This window comes from Lepisma saccharinum, chromosome 13 (assembly GCF_977018435.1).
Source record: "Lepisma saccharinum chromosome 13, izLepSacc3.1, whole genome shotgun sequence".
In the NCBI taxonomy this organism is placed as follows: Eukaryota; Metazoa; Arthropoda; class Insecta; order Zygentoma; family Lepismatidae; genus Lepisma; species Lepisma saccharinum.
This window is the reverse complement of record NC_139241.1, coordinates 47661223-47679690: the sequence shown is the minus strand read 5'-3', so window position 1 is coordinate 47679690 and position 18468 is coordinate 47661223. Positions and strand designations below refer to the sequence as shown.

Genomic DNA, 18468 nt, shown 5'->3' with positions numbered 1-18468 from the left:
TTTCGGGAGACATGATCCTATTTCATCGGGGAATGCAACCAGGATGTAAGTGAATAACTTTGAAGCTGTATGGGGAGCACATTGAAGCAGAAACCGACATAAACATGCCTATTCAGATTTGGAACGTGCCATGGACGATTTCCATCGCAGATTGTCAGAGTGTCGACGACGAAATGGTGGTTATCTGCAGGACATAATTTTCAACACATGAACGTGACTGTGCATATTTCGCAAACGGCAATGTGTAAGGATGTATGTAGTTGATGCACTTGTATTTTTGGAAATAAAACGTATTAGTAGTTTCGTTTCATTTTTTAAGAAGCCCATTTTTATTATACACCCTGTACATTAGATCATAATATAATTCACAAACACAGAACGCACATATATCCTTCACAATAGACAAACAGCAGTAAAGAATGCAGATTCATATACATACACAAAAAACACGAGGGGGCGTCAACCTGAAAAGCTTAAAAATCGGACCCCCATCACGTCAGGATTTTTCACAATTTCACAATCAAAATCATCATATTTGCTATTACATTACGCCTATTACGGAAAGCAATAAAATAAGTTTAATCCAAGGGAATTTCGGATGTTTACAAACCAATAGGTGATTCTGGAAGTATTTTTAATGCTGATGACGGATATGACATAATTTTCTTACCATCACGTCAGGATTCTTCTCCACGTCATAAAATTCAATCAGCCCACGACATTATAACATTGAGTTTTAGACATTTTGTGAAGGATATTTTCATGAGGGAAAATGTTTATCCAAGCATTTTGATCACACACCATTGCACGTAGCAGTCATCTTTAGAAAAATCCAGAGCGGATTTTCCCCAATGCAAATACACGAAGAAGGAAATAGATTTCCTTTTCAGTGTTTGATAAGCGATTTCCAGTCCAAGTGACTTGTTGCGACTTGCGACTTGTTAAAAGGCACCAGAAGGCGATTAGTTGGAAGATTCATCGCGTTCCATGAAGTAATGTAAGTATTCTCAGTTGCTCCAGATTTTATTTTCTTAATAACTAGGGGTCTCCCTGATGGCGTAGTGCTAACGATGTCGCCTTGTAATCAAGGATCCCGCGTTCGATCCCCGGTGGAGGCACATAGTGGTTCGGATTCCACCTCAAACTCTAGGTCCAGTTCGAATTAGCCTTACTGTGCATAAAGTGGATTTAAAACACCAAATCAATGAATCAGTCAATCAATTTACATGCATAGAGGCCATCTTTAAGAAGGTGATTGCAGACAGTTTGAGGTGACACCTGCGCCCTATTGCTGTGAGAATTGCATGTTGTAGTTTCGTTGCATTCTGTTATCTGTTCCAATCGGTTGTTAACAAGAGGTATCCGTTGTCTCTTGGTGTTGTTGCTCGCGGACGGCCTTGACCTTGCCTTCGTCACACATTTCCAGTTGTTTGGAACCGAATCTACAGGCCAGAAATGGCACTTTCAGACACTCCAAGAGCTACAGACACCTCTCGCTGTCTGTCCAGCTTCCATCCTTCCTATGGCTCTCCACGCCATTGCAGTAAATTGCACTTTAGAGGCATTGCACAACTTGCCCACGCTCCTCAATGAACTCTTACACTTCCCTTGGACTGCTACTGTCATTCTCACAGCTGCGCACTTCAGTTGTTAATTCAGATATATCGGCCTTAATGATGGGCAAATAGCCAATTGAATCCAGTAATGGTGTTAAATCCCACCAACTTGTCTATTAAATTATTAAAATATTCACATATTTTAATTGGTGTCATTATTATAATCTTAATTATTATCATCATTATTATTAATTTAGATCAGAGTTACTGTAATTGTCATTTCTAATAGTAAATGTCGAAATATTAAAAATTATGAATACTTTCCATTTACATCAAGGCATCTGGGGAATGGAGTGATAACACAGAAGGCAAAGAGTTGTGACATGCTCTCACATATTTTCCATCTCTATGCATCCCAACCTTACCAAAAAATCATATTAGAACCCATCCCCACCGAGTGGAACTGACAACTTGCCTGGCTCAAGGCCTAGTTATGGTCATCTACGAGGTCAGATGTCCCTGGTTCAAACTTGTTCAAACTTGGGTAATGCATGGAAATGTCATTGTCTTTGTCTTACCATTCATTTTCATGTCTCGATTAACCCAAGACACCACTCATCAAAACCTAACATTCTCTTTAAATTCTCATGTCATTTTCAAGCCAGTTGTATTTATCTTTTCTTTATAGATTTATAGGGGTTATTTATGTATCCATTAAAAAAATATCAAGTTACAATACATACATGCATCAAACAATACACACATACATATCACTTTCCTAATCAAGAACTAAGCCGATTCAAAATACAATTACATTATTTTTGACTTTGTGAAATATATTGTAGAAATATTGATTACTGAGGACGAAGAAATCAATAGACAAGGCAGTGTCATTGATTCTTGATATTCATTCTTTCATAAGTCCTGAAAAGTTCTTCTCTGTATGTTTCATAAAGTTTTCACTGAAATATAATATGATTCGGTGATGAAATATATTCACTACAAGTACAAATTGGTGACGGCACTAAGTTCTTGTAAAGTTTAGATAGAGCGATTGTTGGATTTAACAATGCAACGCATTTTAGTCGTGAGAGACCTCGGGAGAGTTTAAAGAAAATAGTTATAATTATAGCCAGTACATTCAGTCTATATTGTGCACGTGAAAGTTACAGTGAACAATTTTCCCTCTTTCTTTTCAGAGCCCCTCTTGAACCATGAACATAACTCTTTTCGCCCACCTGATCTTCCAGTTGGGAAACCTGTCGAAAGAATTTGGAGGGGAGTATGATCTGACCAACAACTTCATCCCTATGGACGAATTTGACGACCGGAACCCAGGTAGGGATCCCACTTTAAACTGTAGTCCCGATTAACCCATCTGTGCATAAAGTGGACTTAAAACTTGAGCCCCGGTACGCATGACCAGACATTGGAGAATCTGGAACTTGTCTCTGGGAGGGTTACAGAATATGCTGTAACAGTAACGGCGATTGGGGTGGGCGAGGGGGGCAGCTGCCCCCAACTTTTTGCCACTTTTGCCCCTGCACTATGCTAACCTTATGTACAGTCACGGACACTTCTGGCTTGTAATGATCCTATTGAAAATCAACGGGATTGTTACAACCCAGAAGTGTCCGTGACTGTACCAAGGGAAAGGAAACTGTCCCAAGTTTGGCACCTTGTCCCCGCAGTTTTTTAACCCAATCGCCGCCACTGTGCTGTAATTGTGACATTGGAAATATAATATACATTTTTTCTACATAGTATGAAACAACTGACTCACGTACCCTTGTATACCCCATTTTTTTTCAGTCTGGTAAGGTTTATTTTAGATTTTGCTTCTTTTGGATTCAGAACCGGCAATACAACTTTAGTCTGGGACCCCTTGAATACATGGTGACGTCATTATTATCAGTTTGTGTATTAACAATGATCAAAATTAATGAAAAAAGTAAGCTTGAGAATTCACTTCCTCAGATTAAACTTTCAGAAACTTCGGAAAGATCTGATCTTCGAAAATGCTACGTTATTCTTTGAGGACCCCAAGAAGTCAAGAATTCTAATTGCAATTCTGGCATTTACACATTTCATCATCCAGTCATTTGTAGCATATTTGTACTTTATGTTGTTCGAACATATTTATTCGTTGGGAAATTACAATCACTTTTTATGATTCACAGTCATGCCTTTTGGGAGGGGCACGTGCCCTCGTGCTCCTCTCGCTAAATCCACCAATGTGGCCACATCAGTCTTTGGAAGTAACAATTACTGTAACTGGGTTAAGCAAATTCTCACATAGTACTTACCTCAGTCTTGAATTCAGGATAAACTCGAGCTTCCTTGCTTCAGGTTCGTGTCAGTGCCTTGCTGCCCTCAAGTCAGGAAACAAAATTCAAACCACCATTTAAAACTATCATGAAGTTAATTCAATACCAATCAGTAGCTATTGTTTTAGACACGATTATTGAAGAGCTCGCGTATAAAACATGGTAAGTGACATTTTGGTTACGTCTGAGTTCCTTACGAAAAAAATGGTATTAGAAGCTATACTGTAGATAAATTGTTTTCATGTTGTGTTTACCAATTTCAGAAGGGTTCACTGATTCAATGCAAATTGTATGACATGGTAATTTCACTGGAAAGTTGAAGGATGGCACATTTTATTTTGGAAGTCAAAAATGCCAAAAATGTCACCATTTTTTTTCACCAGAGCCCTTCATATGTATGATTGAGAGAATAATAATTTTTACTCATTGAAGGGCCTGCCAATTATGATTATTTTGTATAAATAGTCCACATGTATATATTTTTTACTATTGCGTTGATATTTTATTCTCACAGTTACATAAGAGTATTTTGAACTGAACACACATGCATACGTATATAAACTGCAATGCAGGGGGTGCTCATTCGGCGGCGGAGATCGTATGCGCAGTTGTCCGTGGATGCATGACGTCGTCATCGAAACGCTCGGCACGGAAAAGGCTGGTTCCTTATGCAAATATTGAGATATTTGACAACGAATATCTTCTAAAATATAGTAGCAGGGGAAAAGTTACAACTTTTACTGTTAAGGTTCATCCTTTCTAATCAATTTATCACAAAGTTGATTCAAATGTGTAAAATGTTTTTCAAGAAATCGTGTTACGAAGGAACCCCTGTTTTGTTCTCTCCAGACTTCCAATGTAAGGGAGTTTTAACTTAAGCTCGTTGGATTTTTTTTTTTGCTCTATGTTTTGAAATAAGATTATTTTGTTCTTGTCAACTGAAATCATGCCTAAATGCTATGGAAAACTGTGAAAACTATTATCATAAAACTAACGGAATAAATCTAAAATATCACAGCTTGACTGATATAAAAAATGCGGTATTGCCCATTTTTGTGAAAAAGGCATTGTGCGAGATCTAAAAGCAGAACTGGGGCTCCCGATGGCGCAATGGTAGCGTCGTCGCCTTGTAATCAAGGAGCCCCGGGTTCGATACCCAGTGGAAGCACATAGTGGTTCGGATTCCACTTTAAATTGTAGGTCCAGTCCTGATTAGCCTTACTGTGCACAAAGTGGACTTAACACACCAACTCAAACCTAAAAGCAGAACTTTTTAATATTGTATATAAATGTAAGGGTGTAATATACGTGACTGCTTCCCAAGCACGTATCCAAGGGGGGGCTTAGGGGGCTCGAGCCCCCCCAAATGTTTTCGGTTTACACTAGATAAAATGAGATTTTTTTGTTTCTTGTGGTGTCAAATAAAATAATGTGACGTTAATTTAAGGAGAGAAATAATTATCGAGGCAAGACGGAGAATATTCCATAACCCTGTTATTGATAACAGATCGTATCCAAGGTGGGAATCAGGAGGCTCAAACCCCCCTTTAGAAAATTTTCAGTTTACGCTGGATAAAATTAGTTTTTGGCATCTTGAATAATATGGTGATAATTTGAGAGATAATTATCTAGGCAAGACGGAGAATGTTCTATAAGCCTGTTATTGTTAATAGCGCGTATCCAAGGTAGGGATCAGGTGGCTCGAGGCCCCCCGCTCCCCAAGGAAATTTTTCAGTTTACACTGATAAAATTAGGTTTTTGACTTCTTGAATAATGTGATTATAATTTAAGGAGAGGAATAATTATCGAGACAAGACGGAGAATGTTCTATAACCCTATTATTGTTAATGGCACGTATCCAAGGTGGGGATCAGGGGTTCGAGCCCTCCCCCCCTTTAGGAAATTGTTTTGTTTACACTAGATAAAATTACGTAGGTTTTTTGTTTCTTGAATAATGTGATAATAATTTGAGATATATAATTATTCTACGCGAGACGGAGAATGTTCTATAACCCTGTTATTGTTAATAGTGCATATCCAAGGTGGGCATCAGGTGTCTCGAGCCCACTCCCCCAGGAAATTTTTCAGTTTACACGAGATAAAATTAGGTTGTTGTCTTCTTGAATAATTTATCAAGGCTAGACGGAGAATGTTCTATAACTCTGCTGTTGATAATATTGCACTTAAACTTTTCTTACGCTTTCGGTGTTGTCGTAGCGAACTTGAACTCTATGTAGAGACTAGTCAGCATTTACAAGCTACACAACAAAGGTGGCGCCACACGTAGGGCGATTCGGATTCATTGTAATTTTTTAATCTCTGAAAAGCGCGAGAGGGAACGTTCTTGAAAAAGAGAAGGAGTCGAGCTACTGGCAATATTTACGTTTTATCTGCGGAACGTTCTAGAATATAATGAGGATATTAATACGCGGCTTCAATTTCCCGGTTGATCTGTACAACAGAATAGGTGGAGACTTCAGAGGTAAGTATGACAATTCATACAGTCGATTAGTGATCAGTCAGTGTCCATTGGTTGCTTTATAAGTTCTAGTGATTCGAAAATGAAAAGGACTAAATACCGTAAAGTAACGAAGTCTACTACTAGTTCCAGTTCGGTCCCAAAGCTAAAGACATTGATGACAGCGGAACTTCGAGTAGTGCTACGAGTAGTTCGGGTCGAAAGACGAAGAGATCGAAGGTGTCTCTCTCTAAAGTGAATATTTCGGCAGTATCGGGCTGGGCATTGGAGCGATTTATTAAAAAAGAAATAAGCTGCACAGATCAACTGAAAATCAAAGTTTTTAGTTATGGTTTGTGCCAGGACCAAATTTTGTGTATGCAGTCCGAGAATTTCATGGCATAAAAAAAATACTTTTGTTTAAGGCTACTGGGTTCGACACACACTCAACAGACAATTTTGAACACTTGCGAGTGCTTGCTTAGGCCTGAATATGAACAATTTGGTGGGTTTCGGCTTTTATAAGAGCTGCAAACATGGGAGGACAAGACACATTAGAGGTGTTCAGGCTCGAATGAGAGAGAAATATTCGTGAACTGTCTGCGTCCAGTTCCCAGCACACCGTTTGAATCTCGCGTTGTCGAGTGGATTGTGCATTCCGTGCATGTGTAACACCTTCGTAAAAATACTTCTGGTACTTCTGTTTTGATGCCTGATGAGAAGAAATGGACAAACACACAAACTGAGATGGTTCCGGCACACAATGTTAATGCATGGAAACAGAGGAGTTGAGTGGTAGAAAATGTCCCGATTTCACGTTCTGATTAAAATGACAGCCTTAAAGAGTGGTGACGATTTAGGAGATAATTGCTCCCCATTCTTTTGCCTCCACACTATCACACTATGGTCTCTTAATGCTTGTCTCCTTGTCCACCCCCCCCCCCCCACACACACATTTTGGAACCCAATTGCCACCACTGGCCTTAAACATACAATTGTGATACCCCTTTAAAAAATGGTGTTCAGCCCCCCCCCCCCCCCACCTGAAAGGAATTCCTGGATACGTGCCTGCTGCTTCCCGTAAAATATCACTGCACTCTCCACGTTTCTCTTCTGTCTTTTCTTTAGCGCCGTCAATAGCTTCAACACGTTGTTCTTTGTTTATATATTTGTCACATATTTGTTTTAATTAGTATTCTGCTCGTTCCGCCACCAGAACGCAGCAGCTAGGGCTCAAAGGGCAGTGCAGTTACACCGGAAGAAGGCTCGGAAATGGCAGGCTTCAGAAGTTAACTCATCCAAATTAAATGTGCTCTCTCTAAATTTAAATCATAGTTCACAAATAATTTGATTAAAAGTTTTAAAAGTATATGTTTTATTTAATACTGTATTAATTGGTGCATTCTTCTCCAGCATAGCTATAGGCAGTGACCACACTACAGGGGGGAGGCAGGAACGCCCCCCCTATTCTCGTTCGACAATTTCTCTCTCTCTCTTATCTACCCCAAGTAAAACGACAAAAATAAATAAATGAATGAATGCTCTTTTAGTCAAAATATGCATTTTTGTGTCGTATGTAACGGAATAATAAACATGATTGCCCCGGGAAAATAAGATTTACCCCTCCATCTTTACTATTGCGCCGTCACTAGTTACAACATATTTTGATTTCTATTGTTCCCACATATTTATTTTAATTTTAGAATTGTGAATCATATTCCACTGTGTTACCTCACGTAGCCACCCCGCCCCCCACACACACACACGTACGATATCAGTTGTAAGTTTTAGACTAATCTTGCCAAATGTCCACTTATATCTTTGTATTCTTGAGCCATTTAAAAAAAATCATTTCGCCTTCTTCTGGACTATTTCATAGGAATGTTTTCCCACTGGAAGCCCCTTTGCAGATCGAGATCCGGGGCTATAGCCTTCCCAAGCCACCGTCCCCTCCAAATATTCTCTTGGCTTCATGAAAGAAAAATTTATGTATTTCTACGAAATATTAATTTGACTTGGCAGTTTCTTTTTTCGAACAGGAATAAGTTTTAAATTTTAATAGCTTATAAATTTGCACTAGCAATTTTGAGTAAAGGTTTTGCGTAACCCCAAAAGTACATTTAGAGACTGCAAGGTCAACTCTCAACATTTCAGACATATTATTAATTTTCATCACAACGTCATGTATGTATAATTATTTGTTACTTCAATAACCTCCTCGCAAATGTTTCTCGCATATTAAAACATATAAGCCATTTTCTATTTATTTCCACCTCCGTGGCGAAGTGGTTAGCACAACGCTTTACGATGCCAAGGGTCCCCAGGTTCGAATCCCCGCCCGGGCATGGGTCTACTTTCCTTTCTTCAATTTCATCATATCATCACGCATCCTCATCTTTGCGATTAGCCATATGTGACAGATAAGCGAAGTAAAATAAACTAGGTCTATTAATCAATTATTTTTAAACTCTTTAATTCTTCTTTAGCATGCAACGTTTTTATTAAAATTATATTACGATTTGTAAAATGACGAAATTCTAAAGTAGAACACGCAACTTCCTTTGTAGCGCATCGGTCAGAAAGTTTCAGGAATATGGATTTTCAAAATACATTTTTTCACATGTATTTTGCCCTCTTTTAAAAGTAGCGCGTTTTCAATTATGTTACTAATCATTAAAAGGATGCCTCAATACCATCTTGGAGGATGACAATTAATATCTTCCCCCTCCTAAAAGTAATAATATACTTTCGCTCTCTGAATCTCCCATATAAATGCTAGGGGCCGTCTGCTTCAGCCGAGCTCACTGCTTCTCCGGTGACGTCACGCGTTCGTGCAAGATCGGCAATCTTCGGAAGGCTTTACCTAATCTCTATGTACCTTGACTGCAATGTTTATAATACCACAGCTCAGTCGGTAACGCGTCTGACTACCATGCTAAAGGTCCCGGGTTCGATCCCCGACCGGTTCAAATCCGGGAACTTTTCTAACGTTGGAAGCGGCCCCGGCGCCCACCCAGCGTCGAATAACATGGGTACCTGGGGGAAACCCTGGGGGGTAAAGGTGGTCAGGGGCGTGATGCTGATCACATCACCCCCACTCACGACCGGATCAAGAAAGTGTGGGGCGTTACCCCCACACCCCCTATATGCCTTCATAGCGTGGTGCTATGCACAGGGGAGCACTTTACCTTTTTACCTTTTACAGGAAATACATCTGTAGTAGTTTTATATATGATATGATTGCAACAATGCCCTATTTCTCCACTTCTCTCTATATATGCACCCTCTCTCCTGGCTCATTACTGGTTAGTACGGAGGACAAATTCCAGTGATTCGTTTCATCTTCTTCAGAATTAATGAACAAGTGCGTCTCAACCTTAAAAGTCAGTATGGGTTAAATGGAGCGCGGCGTTGACAGATCAATAAACGGAGGCGCATCGAGTCGCTCTTAATCGGTAATGATTGCGACAAATTTACTTCCTTAATATCGTACAGGAAATCTTCAAAAATTATGTATTTGATGCATTTTGGGAAAAACGATAGTTACCTCATGATTTGCATGTAAAAGTTAATATTTCAACGAACTATTTAGTACTATTTTACATTTGCATTATATGTGTCACTATTATGCGTTCTTTACCTCGAAGTTTACCAATACTGCGTCTTTTCCCAGTTTCTCTATCCATTATTAAATTAAGTATGTAACTTACATGCAATCCACAATTATCACACAGCACACTGCACTTCCTACGAAACGGGGCACCTGCCTGCAACTGAATTTTAACCTCGGCGGCGCGCAATGAATTTGATACGCGAGACAGCCCGCGGAAACAAACTACGATTCTGCAATACGGTGCTGTGGAGTAATAATGCATTCTAAAAATAACTTCAAACAATGGCCAACACTTTTCTCGCTTGGTCTGCACGTTTATCGCGACAAACCGAAAAGTTTCTCGCTAACCAACTTTTTCGTGTTACAGTCTGATGATTTATACAAAATATCGAATGTATGTATATATATATATATATATATATATAAAACTCTCTTCGTAAGCAAATTAATTCACTCAGGCGAAGAATATCATATCTACAAACACCATATATCCCATAGAAAAAAACTGGCGAAGTTTATCAAGCGGTTTGGTATTTATGGCTTTTGAAGTATTTACTAGAAAAAAATTAAGCGCTTTGCAAAATTCCATAATTATGGAAATTTCAGATCACATGAATTTATGACAGGTTATATAATGCCGTCAGTAAATATAGCATTAAAAACTCTACATGGTGATGATTTCACTGTTTGAAATTTATGACTTTTACATTTTGTAAATTTTGTAACATCTGGCAACGCAGCGGTAGTAGAGAAGGACAGAGCTTTTGGGAAAACTCATGTATTAGAGAGAGAGAGGGAAGTACTGACTTTTAAGGTTGAGACAGTCCTGACTCCACGCTCTTTGCGGTTGGTGTGGAAAATTAAAGCAAGGATTCTTCTACTCATTTTCGCAACAGGATACTGTGGTTAACTTCCCTTTCTGCGGTATTTAATTTCCTGTCATGATGTTGCTCTTAAAGACCTTCCGTATGAATATCAGAGCTTATACACGGAAGTAATAGCTGCCATAGGTGCTTTCTGGAATAGGGCAACCGCATAAACACGTTTTAAAGGACACAGTCCTGTCTTTTCTTCTTTAGCATGCAATGAAAATTGGACTTTATCCATTACCTACAGCTTCTTGACTTAACCATTCTAACACTTGGAATAAACACCTCGTCCTCAGGTGCACAAATTTATTTTGTTTTAACAGAGAGTTGGGATCGAAACTATGACCGAACAGATCTATGATGAATTGCAGATCCGTTGCTCTCACCACTTGCGTACGCAGACGGGGGTTGATGGGGTTTCAGCCCCTCTCGAAATTTTGAGAAAAATCAAAATTTTAAAATGAAAGCAGTAAAGAACTCTGGAATAACCAAAGTGGTCTTAAAATAACCCCTAATTACATTTTTGTTGTCTTTGAACAACCCTCAAGACGAAGGTTAAAAATTGTAATTGTAAAATATTTTATTGTGTTTCCCCCCTTCAGAACGCAGATATGTAATATTCACCTTTACAATTCCAGTCCCCCGAGGGGGGGGGGAATCTGCTTACGCCAGTGGCTCTAACCAACTACACTGTAATCTTGGCTGGAGAAATGACGGTCTACTGACGCCAATTACATATGCCACCCAACTATCGTTAATCGCAGTTGTGAAGTGAATTCTGTACGACCAACATTAGCTGTATTGTATCAGCAGGCTTAACAACATTTAGTGTCTCCGATTCTCGTTTGTTCTGTGCTGCGAGCGGCGTTCGGCAGCTTCCGACACGAAACTAACCGATGTCAACAGAATGGAACCGATTGCTTTCTAGTTGAAAATGTGGCCAGTGTAACAAAAGTTTACACCCTCGCTACGTACACATCAAGACACCACTTGTGGCCAATGCTAGTAACATTCTTATTTGTGTATATTTTTCAGAGGAAGAAGACATGGTAGACCAGTTCAGTGCGGAGGACAAGGAGCTTATTCCTTGGTTGGAGAAGAATGAGGACTTGTCTCTTGGACCTTTCCCGTTCACGGTGGAGCCTGATGGTAATTATACCAGCGTCGCCAGAGAATTACAAATTGGCTGGTTCAAAAGTGGATTAAATTTATCCAGGTGGCCTCTGCTATAATGGCTATTGCTGCTAAGTATCTCGTTCTCTCATTCTTTCAATTTTCATATTTCTCCTCCTTCTCTCTCTTTCTTTCGTCTTCTATTTACATTTTCCTTTCCACTTCTTCTATCTCTCTATTTCATTTCCTGCTGATCCCTCTCTTTTCTCTCACCCTCTTTATCTCTTTCTCTCTCTTACCTCTTCACTGCTTACCCCCTCTCTCTCTGTATACATCTCTCTTTCTCTCTCTCTTTTTATTATTACATCTCTCCCTTTCTTCTCTCCTACATCTCTTTCTCTATTTCTTCTATCTTTCTCTGACCCTCTTTTTATTTCTTTCTCTTCATTTTCCTCTGCTGATCTCTCTCTTTCTCTCTGCTCTCGCGCTTTTTCTCTCTTTCTCTTTATTTTCTATCTCCCTTCTTTTTTGCTTATCTCTCTCACTTCCTCTGTTCCTCTATTTTTTCCATCTGTTTAATCCTCTTTTCTCTGTTTCTATCTTCTTCTCTAACTTTCTATTTCGTTTTCCCATCTTCTCTCTTACTCTTCTCTCTCTCTCCCCCTCCTACTTTTCCTTTCCTCTGTTCATGTATTTCGTCCATTTCATCATTACTCTTCTGCTTCTCTTTACTTCTTTCTTTCGCATCATTTCTCTTTTTGTTCCTACCTACATCTCTTTCTGTCTCATTCTTTTTATATACTTCTTCTCATTTCTATATTTTTATTTCTGTATGTACTAGATTTACTATAAGTGATTATAAAAAAATACGATGTAGTTAATTGAATGAACTGGTTATTTCACAGACATACAATCCCCTCTCACATGCGACGGCACTAAGCAGCGCCAGTATACTAGAAGGGTTGGTCTTCGTGAAGCTCTCGCCATGAAATGATCTGTTGTCTGAAAGCCATTGTGTCAAACATATGTTTCGTGCAAATATCAGTCGCCAGAACAACGGCAAAAGGGATTAAGCGCGAAAGTGAAATTTCGCGATTATTCCGTTCGCGTTCAATTCGTTTCGCGCTTAATCCGTCTCGTTGTTGTTCCTTTCGCTTTTTACCCTGTCTTAGGTTTTGTGATTGTGTCCTTTCGCGGTTATTCCACCACTCAGGCTGCCTTCCCTTGCATCCTGGTCTGAACGTGGCAACAAATTGTTCAAATTTCCCTCCCGAAGAGAACGGCGAGCCCCGATTGGCAGAGAACAAAGCACGTGCTGTTTCCAGCTCTCCTCTTACTGGGTGGAAGCCCTCATGTCACGAGCCGGAAGCCGGCGAACGGGCTAAACGTAACACTCACGTGACAGCTGCCCAGCACACGACATACCACCGAGTGACGGGAGCGGTACCAGGATAAGCATTCTGAGGTAGAGTATTTACAGTATTTTCTTGTTTCCAGGATACTTACGCTATACGGAGGAAACTGGAAATGCGGCCGGTGTGGGGTTGTACAAACTCCACATGAACCCGGCACAGTGGCTCATAGCGGAAGATGCATGCGAATTTGAGGGCGCTCGCTTGACAGTCATAGAGACAGCGTTCGAAGCCGGCATCATCAGAAGGATCTTCCTGGAGTGGTGGCTGAACGCAGAAGACGCTGACGAATACGACATGTGGATCGGCTATGATGATCGCGAGGAGGAAGGAGAATGGGTTACTATTACGGGTGAGTTTGGTCTAAAGCAGGTCCTATAGTGTGTTTTGCCACAATTGGCGGTTCAAGTTCAAGTACTGCTGCTAAACCGCTTCTTCGTTCTCCTTTCATGCAGTGTTGCCAGTTATGCTTCTACACTGTTCGTTCTTACGCCAAAAGTGGCAGATCAAGGTCACTATTCTGCTTCCCACCTTGAGCAGCTTCTCTCCCTTCTTTCCTTCCAAGCAGTGTTGCCAGTTACGCCTCTATACTATACTCTCTTACATCAAAATAGGCACTTCAAGGTCAATCTTCTACTGCCCACCATGAGCTGCTTCTCTCACTTCTTTCTCCATCCACACAGGGCTACCAACCATGCCTCTATACTATACTATTCTCTGTCACGCTCAAATCGACAGTTCAAGATCAACATTCTGCTCCCGGCTCTGATCTGCTTCTCTCATTTTCTTTCTCCCACAACGAAGTGTTGCCAGTCACGCCTCTATATTATACTATTCTCTCTTACACCAAAAGAGGAAGTTTAAGGTCATTTTTCTGCTTCTTTTGAGTTTCGATATCTTTTCTCTTCGATGATCACCTTTTTGGAAATCCTGATTTTACAGCACTGGTTATTATTCTATCGTGTTCCGTCATAGTGTTTAAAATTTAAATAAAAATAAACTTCCAAATTCATAAAATATTAGCGCTCCAGCATCGAATTCCCTATGCATTTAAATGGGAGAACAGTTGACTGTCTGAAGTACAATCGTGCTGCCACCTACAATTATCTTTGGCTAACTATCAGCATTATTATAAACAAATTCTGAAACCGCCAGGCACATGGTCACTTGCTCCAGCTTTCACACCATTCTTATTTCTTTGCCAGAGAAACCTGGAAATTATTATCATTTATTATTATTATTATTTGCCAAGGAAATAAGTGCTAACCCTGGATGTTTCTTTTGCAGGTAAACCCGTGACCGAATTCTACACCCACTGGACCAGGGGAGAACCAAACAATTCAGGCGACGCGGAGGATTGCTGCACCATAAAACTCAGCGGCTTCATGAATGACATCAACTGCAGCTGGAAGAGGATATTTATGTGCGAGAAACCTTTGCCTGGGCCAGAAGCAAGAGGAAACCCTGAATCAACTGTCCCTGAAGATGACAATGATGTGGACTCTCTTTTCCAGGATCTAAAATAGAATTTTATTCTTCTTTTTACGATGTATCTTCTCAAAATTTACGAAATAACGGTTTGAGCGAGATGAGATCAAAATCAAGACAATTACAGTTGGGTGCCTCACATAAGGAATGCAGTGTAGCCAAACCCAGTCGAAACTCACGAAACAACAACAATAACAACAAAAATTGGAATTTCGAAAACACCACCAATCACGGTGCGAAATCATTGAAAACTGGTGGGGGGAGAGAGTTCTTCACCTACAAACCCCCTCCCCCACAAACATATGTGTAAATTATACGATACATATTTGTAATGTTATTAAAAGTAAAAATAAATTACTCAATTAAAAATATATTATTACTATTATTACTAATTATCCATAAAGGAAATTAATTTGTTACTTTTATACATATCAGATATTGCAAAGCAGCTATCTAATTCCTTTACTAACTGGTAAAGATGTTAATAAGTTATGAAATAGTTAAAGTGATTTTATTATGTGCAAGTTTTTGTTTAGTTTGTGCTTTATGTTAATATACATTTCATAGTTATTATTTTCTTGCATTCTTGTTTTACTTTTATTGTGCGTATTGATGTACAGGGTGGGCCAAAGGTCAGGTGACAGCATTGTCATAGGAAAGGCTGGTGTGTTGGAGGTCCACTTTGGCCACATATGATGTTTGGGGGGAGGGGCAAACCCAAGGACACATGTGACAACCCCGGCCGCCATCTTGGAATCCGCCATCTTGAACGCAACTTAGGTTTCTTAAATTGAACCATAGGCATGTGACATATGATTTCCAATTGTTTTTTCGTCAGGAGTTCAATGCCGCGAACAGTTTTGTCCTATCGTGAACCTTTTCCTAATTATGGCCTGTTTTATCTTTGCAGGTATCACCGACTGAATAATGGTGCTGACGACCGAGGAACGTGTGGAGATCATCGTCATGTGTGGAAATCGGAGCGTGCGTGTGGTGGCTGCAGAGTTTAATGCATTGCAACCCGATAAGGAGCCCATTCCCCACAACGGTGTGGCCAAACTCATCAGCAGATTCCGAAATACGGGATCTGTGGCCGATAAAGCACGCAGTGGTCGCCCGAAAACGTCAACAGATGAAGCAACCACTATCGCTGTCCTCGCATCCTTCTCCAAAAGCCCCCAACGTAGCACCAGACGTATCGTCCTTTAATCTGGAGTTAGCTGAACGTCCATACGGAGGATACTTGCCGTTAACAAGTGGCACCCATACAAAATTCAGATGCACCAGCATCTGACAGAGGACGATCCTGACCGTCAGGTACAGTTTGCCGAATGGGCGACGGAGGAACTGGAGATCAACCCGGATCTCCCCTTTCAGGTGTTGTTCTCCGATGAAACACTTTTTTACGTAAACTGAGAAGTGAATAAACAAAATCACCGTTACTGGAGTGACAACAACTCACACTGGATTGATGCATCGCGGATCGTTGGTTTCGAGAAGGTTATGGTATGATGTGGTATTTTTGGCACGAGGATCATTGGCCCATTTTTCATCTTCGGCACGCTGAATGCCGACCACTACCAACGACTGCTGGATGAGGAGATTTTTCGGTCGGTTTTGTCGGAGAACGGTTCATACCCAACGTTCTTCCAACAGGATGGTGCCCCTCCCCACTACGGACATTGTGTACGGAACTACCTGCACTAGCAGTTCCCTGGAAAGTGAATCGGGCGTCAGGGACCGGTAGAATGGCCACCACGGTCACAGGACCTCACGCCTCTCGACTTCTATCTGTGGGGCCACCTCAAGGCAATGGTTTACGCCGTGAAAATCCAGAATTTACAGCATCTGGAGCAGCGGATTGTGATTGCCTGTGCTGCTGTGCGTCCGGAGACATTGCTGGCTGTGCATGAGGACTGGAAGAGGCGTGTGGCACAAACCATTGTGCACGAGGGTGGTCATTTCGAGCATGTGTTATGAGGAGACACAAAGGAGGAAAGACAGACCATAATTAGGAAAAGGTTCGCGATAGGACAAAACTGTTTGCGGCATTGAACTCCTGACGAAAAAACAATTGGAAATCATATGTCACATGCCTATGGTTCCATTTAAGAAACCTAAGTTGCGTTCAAGATGGCGGATTCCAAGATGGCACCTGGGGTGGTCACATGTTCCTTGGGTTTGCCCCACCCCTCAAACATCACACGTGGCCAAAGTGGACCTCCAACACGCCAGCCTTTCCTATGACAATGCTGTCACCTGACTTTTGGCCCACCCTGTAGATTTGTTAATGATCTCTTGAGAGAGAATGCGTTCAATACTCACAACTACACTAATTTGTGTGTGTTTTCGAAATTATTCTTAGTAAAGTATACTTGAAGTTAAATACAATTGCTTATCTTTTGTTTGTTATAACAAAAACTCTCCCCCGGAAATTCTTGTGGGGGATTTTTGATGCCAAGATTGTTGGTGGGGGGAAATCCACCCCCCAGGATTTCGCATCCTGCCACCAATGTTGATAATGCTAAGAATTTGCTAATTTATAAGTCATAGAAATTACACTACATACAATACAATTACAAAAAATGCATGACAATGGTTAGCCTAAAACACAATGTGCTATTTTTTTTCATTTGCTACAAAGTTAGGCTAAGAATTCGAAAACCTTAATGTGGCGTATTTACCAGTGTCTACCTTATATCTAAAAATTAGTTAGTTATGTAAGCATATGGATAAATATTAGATGTCTGATACGAGCAAAGAATTATTGATGGTTCATACCTATCATACTTGTACATTCACTTTCTTTTGTTTTGGAATGTCCCTCGCCCTATCTACTGAAAGATCATACACCTGACATAATTTGTAATTTAACATTTCTATTTTCAGCCTCGTAACAAATTCATTTACTCAACATAGGAAGTAGCTTTCAGTCCACTCTTCTTTTGGGATGCAGGCGTGGAAACATTCTCTACCACAGAAGTCGAAACGCCATGTACTTCTCGGATAGACTGCTGTTTCAATGAAGCAGAGTTCAGGTGTTCAAGCTGACACGTGGAATTTTCCTCAAACAGAAACAAGACAAGTATTAGAACTATTACCATATAAACATTAAAATGAATACTGAGGGAGAGGTGAGGTGTTAACTACACAAGGCTGAAAGGGATGAAGCTATAGGGAAATTCCCCTCTCTGCACATTTTCTGTCCTAGTCATTACATCCTTAATTTAGTTCCCATCCGTTAAAAGAATTTCCCCTTCAATATTTTATATATTTCTTTTCATTATTAAACACGAATAACTCAGTTTAACGTCCCAAGATGGAGAACTCCGTAGGAACTGCTGGGTATGGAGGCCTATAAATGTATTCCAATGTCTGATTCTTGTGTCTATTGAGAAACAGTAACGTGTTTAATACGTCTGTACAGTACAATAATAATAATAATAATAATAATAACCTACGTTTATTGGAAAACCTACGCCTCGATAAATGGAAATAACTTGGCATACGTGTTTAAGATTTGTGATTCTAGACAACCCACAAGATGGGAAATTTTATCTACTCACTTCACTTGAGTGCAGAAGTAGGCTACTGCATACTAGGTACAGCGTGCGGCAACTTTAATGACAGGC

General features: G+C 40.2%; 1 protein-coding gene across 1 annotated transcript; it reads left to right on the top strand.

The window, feature by feature from the left end:
• Positions 1–902: 902 nt before the first annotated feature.
• Positions 903–15187, top strand: LOC145996943 (hemolymph lipopolysaccharide-binding protein-like). Its single transcript, XM_083133529.1, has 5 exons — positions 903–997; positions 2756–2894; positions 11859–11972; positions 13434–13700; positions 14636–15187. Exons 2-5 carry the CDS (start codon positions 2771–2773, stop codon positions 14872–14874), a joined length of 744 nt encoding a protein of 247 aa, XP_082989655.1. The 5' UTR covers positions 903–997; positions 2756–2770; the 3' UTR covers positions 14875–15187.
• Positions 15188–18468: the final 3281 nt, after the last annotated feature.